Source organism: Myotis brandtii, unplaced genomic scaffold, assembly GCF_000412655.1.
Source record: "Myotis brandtii unplaced genomic scaffold, ASM41265v1 scaffold8, whole genome shotgun sequence".
In the NCBI taxonomy this organism is placed as follows: domain Eukaryota; kingdom Metazoa; phylum Chordata; class Mammalia; order Chiroptera; family Vespertilionidae; genus Myotis; species Myotis brandtii.
Window position 1 is genome coordinate 7,668,481 of NW_005371219.1, and position 6,937 is coordinate 7,675,417.

The following is a 6,937-nucleotide window of genomic DNA, read 5'->3' on the forward strand; positions in this document are numbered from 1 at the left end:
GGCTGGAGGGCGCTCGGCGGGTACCAGCCTTTCTGGGCAGCGCCCGGATTTGACAGCTCCGCTGCGCGAGGATCTCCGCTGACCCCGCCAGACGGCGGCCAACTCCGCTGCCCCGCAGAGCCGGCGCCGCGAGGTTCCAACTATCCAACTTCGGTTTTGGAGTCTCCGACCCGAAAAGACTGCCCCTTCGTGTAGGAAGAGACGGGGAGCTCTATCGTGTCGTTCGCTTGAAAGCCATCCATAGAAAAGGCACTCTGGTCCCGCATGTCGCCCGGACGTATGTTTTCATGAAGATTGCATTTCTCTGACACTGCTCTTACATTTCTCGTTTTAAAAATACAAAGTGCTTTTGGGGACATGCTGAAAGGTAACTGAAGACGGCCAAGAAAAACCTCTGGTTGTCATGGCTGAAGGAGAGCATGAAGTGAGATGGGATGGGCTGTGCAGCAGAGATTCAGCGACCAGAGAGACAGCCCTGGAAAACATTAGGCAAGTCATTTTGAGAAAAGCCGAGTGTCTTCGTTCGGTGAAAGAGACACCTTGCCGCCCATCGGACGGGCTTTCAGATGCTGGCTCGCTGGATGGATTGAATAAGCTTCTTGCTCATCTGCTTATGCTTTCTAAGAGGTGTCCCTTTAAAGATGTCAGAGAGAAAAGCGAGTTTATTTTGAAGAGCGTCCAGGTAAGGAAGAGAACTGTCTCTATAGTGAAATGTTACTTGCACTTAAAGTCGCTTCGTGTTTACTTCTACTAGGTTGTTATATGAACTCATTATGAGTTCACTCTACATCTTAAAATTAGAATGTCCCATAAAACATTGAATTGGGGGCCAAAATTGTACAAGATGACCTAAGGAAAAAGTAATTTTCGCATATGAGTAAACAGGTATTGTCTTTCTAGAGAGTTTTAGCAGAAACTACATTCCTCCTGGGAAAATAAGTGAAAATTACAGTTAGTTGCAAGTAAAGACTCACTTTTCCTTTTATTTACTTTTACGTGTTGTTGGGAAGTGTAGCCAGTATGCTTTTCACGTTGCTACAAACTGTTCTGTGTGGAAAGTTTCACATTTAAAACTCTCTCAAATGATAAAGGACATTAAATGTTTCTTTGTCAGCTTGTTCAAGATAATTGGTGAAACAACTTTCTCTTGTTCTTAAAAACAAAACAAGAAACCCAGGATCTGTTCTCTAAATGCAACCTTTCTTTTAAGAATTATATAAAATAATAAAAGCTTATGTTGTTATAAAAGCTGACATCTTCAGATTTAAAATTTGGACTCAGGTGGAATGTATGGTAGAAACACTTTTTATGGGAAATTACTCAACCAGCTTTCTCTGCGTTTGCTTAAGTTGTTTGTTTCTTTTCATTTTCACATGTGTACTCATTTAAATTGTGAGTGCAACAGGTTAAACATATTATAGTTTTAAACATATTATAGTTTTCCTCCTGTTTTGTACATAATCAATTTATCCCATTTTATTGAAGATTTCTTGAAAGGGTTCTTTTTTTAGGAGAGGTTGTTCTTAAATATTAAGAATGCTCAATAGCCCTCTATACTTGTCAGTCTAAATTACTCCACATGTGCTGTTCAAAGTCATAGTGTGAGAAGTTTTTAAAATTTATAATTTACTTGTGTATACATGGAAATTAAGATAAACAGTTTTTCTATTCTGGCTTGAATTTAGTTTAAAGCAATAGAAAAATGAAGACTCTTCACAATCTTGGGATATTTCTTCTTACAATTACTTTGGAAATAATCATTATAACTCCTTTATCCAGAGTTACTAGAGAGGAATTTTCTAGAAACTTGAAGTTTACCCTTTTAAGCATCAAACGTTTTTTTTCTACCTGAGACTGCTTTTTTTTTTTTTTTTTTTTTGGTAATGGGGTCATCATTGTGCACATTAGTTACTGTTGCATAGCTAAAGGTGGCTTGTAGAAGACTACATGATTCATGTTTTTGAATTTTTGTGTTCAGTTCCGTTGTTTATTGTCAGTATACTTCATTTGGTTTCTTCTTTAACCTTTCATTTTGCTGCTTATTTTGTGTTAAAATGGGAAACCAGATAACCAATTTTGTTAAGAGTTATAGTGAAAACAAGTAATTGGGCTCTGGGGAATACAGGGTCAAAGGACTATAATATAGTAAGTAAATGGGTACTGGAGTCAGATGACAGAGTAGGCTCAAATTATCTTTTATATTTATTTATTTATTTATTGTTAAAATATATTTTTATTGATTTCAGAGAGGAAGGGAGAGAGAGAGAGAGAGAGAAATATCAATGATGAGAATCATTGATCGGCTGCCTCCTGCACGCCCCCTACTGGATATCAAACCTGCAACCTGGGCATGTGCCTTTAACCTGAATCCCTTCAGTGTGCAGGCCATCCAGCTAGCGCCAGGGGTGGGCAAACTTTTTGACTCGAGGGCCACAATGGGTTCTTAAACTGGACCGGAGGGCCGGAACAAAAGCATGGATGGAGTGTTTGTGTGAACTAATATAAATTCAAAGTAAACATCATTACATAAAAGGGTACGGTCTTTTTTTTTTTTAGTTTTATTCATTTCAAACGGGCCGGATTCGGCCCGCGGGCCGTAGTTTGCCCACGGGCCGCTAGCCACTAAGCCAAACCAGCTGGGGCGAATTATAATCTCTTTTATTAATGTACTACATAACTTTGGACAAGTAAGTCACTGGACTTGTTTTAGCTTGGATTTCCACACCTGTAAAATGGGAATAATAAAATAGAGCTATTGTGAGAATTAAATGTGATGTAAAGTACCCCACTACATTGTGGGTACTTCTCTCCCCTTTCATAAGTGAAATACATAGACTATCTGATATAGTATATTTCAAGACTCATTCATCCTGCAAAATGATTCAAAACTCTTCTCAACTGTAAAGGTTTCCCATAAATTTAGATTCTTTTTTTTCATCTCTGCATCTATTGCACTTTATTCCTGCCACAATTTTAACAGGCACTTTACTTATATTGTGTTATAATCATGTTTATGTGTCTGTCTCCCCAGGAGGGCTGTAAGTTCTCAAGAGTATTGGCTGGGACCTGGAAGCTACTAAATAAATATCTAGTAGATGAACAAATTTATATTTGGCTTCTTTTGTTGCTTATCAGTTTGAATAGATGAAGTTACCACATTAGGGAGTTTCCACCCCCACATCATTCAATCATGCCTTCATTCAACCATTGGTTATGGAACCCCAGGTGAATGCCATTCTAAAAACAGAGAACCAGTGGTCAACAATTTTGACATTCTACTGAAGGGAGACAGACCATAAAGAAGTAAACAAATAATGTAATTTTAGATAGTAAAGGAAAACTTCCCTGAAGAGATGACATATAATCAGAGATTTGATGAATGAATAAATATTATCCTGGCAAAAATGAGATTTTTGAGGGGGACATAGGGAACAATACATGTAGGTTACTCATGGTAAGAAAGAGCAGATAAGTTCTAACAATTGAAAGTAATGCAGTGTAGTTGGGGCATACAGTTTGTTGGAAGTGTGAAAGCTTGAGCACAAACTTACATAATCTCTCCTTGACTCAGTTTTCTCATCTGCAAAATGAGAATAATGCTAATTATTCTGCTTCACAATGAGAATAAAATGAAATAATTCTTGCAAAGCATAGCAAAGTGCCTAGGACAGCCGTGGGCAAACTACGGCCCTCGGGCCGGGTCCGGCCCCGGTTGAAATGAATAAAACTAAAAAAAAAAAAAAAAGACCGTACCCTTTTATGTAATGATGTTTACTTTGAATTTATATTAGTTCACACAAACACTCCATCCATGCTTTTGTTCCGGCCCTCCGGTCCAGTTTAAGAACCCATTGTGGCCCTCGAGTCAAAAAGTTTGCCCACCCCTGACCTAGCACGTAAGAAACGCTCAGTAATGTTAGGAATTCTTACTGCTTTTAGGCAGCCAGATGATAGGATCTTATAAGCCTTGTTAAGATCCGTGGACTTTACCCTAGGAACAGGGAGAAGCCCCTGGGGGCTTTTGAGCAAGATGGTGACATATTCCATTGTGTATTAGAAGGATTGCTTTGGAAGCAATGAGGAGAATGGATTTCAGGGGTCAAAGTGGATGTGCAACATCAGTTAGCAGTTTGTCCACCAGCCCAAAGCAAAAATGATGGTGGAGTAGGATATAGTGGAAAGAGTGAATGGGTTTGGGAGATAGCTAGAATATAGTGTTTAATTGGACATAGGAGGTGAGGAAAATAACAAACATTAAGGATGGCTTGAAAGTTTCTGGCTTTAACTACGTGATGAGTAGTTCTATAATTTCCAGAGACAGAGAGTGGGTCAGTTTAGGGGGAATAAAGAGTTTTGTTTTAGACATGTTGAGATTACATTGCCTATGTTGCATCCTATAAGAAAAAGCTCACAAAGGGATTTTTGCCCCTGCTATACCACTGTTCTACTTCTGCCATTATCTCTCACTTCTCCAGACTTAACCCATCCTCCACCTTTCTATCCACCCTCATGTAACTACAGAGCCATTTATCTAAAAAGAAAATCTGACCATGTTACTCTCCTGCCTAAAATCCTTTAAAATAGGACAGACTCTAAACTTCCATAAGAATTCAGCGTCATCTGGCCTCCACTTGCCACCCCAGCTCATTGCCCAGCACTCCCAGCCTCACTGTTCACACCCTAACATCAGCCTCACAGGGAAACCAAATAACTCAAATGTAGCACTCCAGAATACTTTTTGTTACTCATTAGTAACAAAGCAGCAGAAGCTGAACTGCATTTGCAATTCCTGCAGGTCAGCTCAGAGGACCATAGTAAGGAAGAGAGAGATGGTAGGGCATCTCTGTTTGTATTCCTGTTGTAATTTATTGATTTCATGTCAACATACTTAAATTTATTTAGCACATTTAAAAAAATTTTTTTTTAAATATATTTTATTGATTTTTTACAGAGAGAAAGGGAGAGGGATAGAGAGTTAGAAACGTCGACCAGCTGCCTCCTGCACACCTTCTACTGAGAATGTGCACGCAACCAAGGTACATGCCCTTGACTGGAATAGAACCTGCGACCTTTCAGTCCGCAGGCCGGAGCTCTATCCACTGAGCAAAACCGGTTAGGGCTATTTAGCACATTTTTGAGCACTATTCTGTGCCAAGCTCTGACCCAGGACTGGGGAGGTCAGTAAGATTTGTTCTCCACTCTTGAGGAAGGTCATCTATTCTCATAGGGGGCTTTATTTTTTAAAAATTTAACCCCATAATACCTTTTTGATATGCTTGATTTCCCTAAACAAAAGAACAAAAACAATCCACTGGTAAACTATAGTCTTTATGATGCATTGTAATTAGAGGGGAAATGTGAACGTATATACATACATCCAAAGATTATGAGTAGTCAAAATAGCCAAGTACATTTTCAAGAATGGTCATTTGATTATTTTCATTTTCTTCTGAAAATGTCTGAAAGTAATTTGACTTACGATAGAAAATTTAGATCAAGTAACAAGGTATGTATCTTTAAGTGGGATGGAGGAGGCATTAAGTGATTGTTACACCCCAGTGAGAAATGAAACTTAAGCTGTTGGGTATGGTGCACATTTACAGTTGTTAGAGTTCCAGATGGAGTGTTCCTCTCCACCCCTGGCTTACAGGATGAATCATGTCTGCACTATCTATCCTCAGTGTCTTCTTTATAACATATTAATACATCCTGTCCTCTTCCTTTGTTCTGACTTTTCAGAAAGATTGAAACTAACAAGGATACTCCCTTTTTTTTTTTTAAGTTTTCAGCTTTTAAAATAAATATTTTATTCCTTTTACAGTGTCCCAAATGGTCTCTAGCATAAGGGGAAAAAAAACCCAGAATGATTAATTTTTTATTTTACTTTTAAAAATATATTTTTATTGATTTTGGAGAGGAAGAGAGAGGGAGAGAGAGATAGAAACATCAATGATGAGAAAGAATCATCTATCAGCTACCTCCTGCACACCCCCCACTATGGATCGAGCCCACAACCCAGGCATGTGCCCTTGACTGGAATCGAACCCGGGACCCTTCAGTCCGCAAGCCGAAACTCTATCCACCAAGCCAAACCAGCCAGGAGCTGATTAATTTTTTAAAATATATTTTTATTGATTTCAGAGAGGAAGGCAGATAGATGGATAGATAGATAGATGGAGAGAGGGACAGAGAGAGGGAGAGAGATATCAATGAGAGAGATCCCCTTCTGCATGCTCCCCTACTGGGGATTGAGCCTACAAACCCTCCTGCAAGCCCCCAATGGGGGATCAGGCATGCGTGGATGACCCGAATGATTAATTTTAAAAATATTTTTCTAACATACTTCTTGTTTGGTTCATAAATGGGAAGTAGTATTTTGCAGGGAAATGGGATATTGAACACTTACTAGATTTTGATTTGAGGTCATGGGTTGTTCATGATATCATGGAGGACCCTGTGAACAGTTTAGCTTAATTAGAATTTTCTCATCTTTAACACATGTGCTCTTAAAGTGATGTACAAATCATTCATGTACAAAATAATTAGAAAATAGGTATGCTGTTCTCTTTGTTTCAGAGTTATATTTTCCTTTTGGTAAGCCATTAGAAATTTGCCAAATACCTTTTAAACCATTTGGATAATAAATTAATAACTCAAATAGCTAATTTAAGGATTTGTCGAAACTTTGACCTGACAGAAGGTAGTTGTGGAATCTTGGGTGTAATAAAGGATTATTAATCACTTAAAACTTTGACATGCCCTGGCCAGTTTGGCTCAGTGGATAGAGCGTCGGCCTGTGGACTGAGGGGTCCCGGGTTCGATTCCGGCCAAGGGCACATGCCCGGGTTGCGGGCTTGATCCCCAGTTGGGGACGTGCAGGAGGCAGCCAATCAATGATTCTCTCTCATCATTGATGTTTCTATCTCTCTCTCCCTCT

The 6,937-nt window shown here is 39.1% G+C and overlaps 1 protein-coding gene across 1 annotated transcript in view; it reads left to right on the plus strand.

Moving 5' to 3' along the window:
- Positions 1 to 6,937, plus strand: part of SESN1 (sestrin 1) — a 100,419-nt gene continuing 93,482 nt past the window's right edge. The window contains exon 1 of the mRNA XM_005883780.2: positions 1 to 682. Coding sequence (XP_005883842.1) covers positions 404 to 682 — 279 coding nt within the window. The 5' untranslated portion in view covers positions 1 to 403. The remainder of the gene's footprint in view (positions 683 to 6,937) is intronic.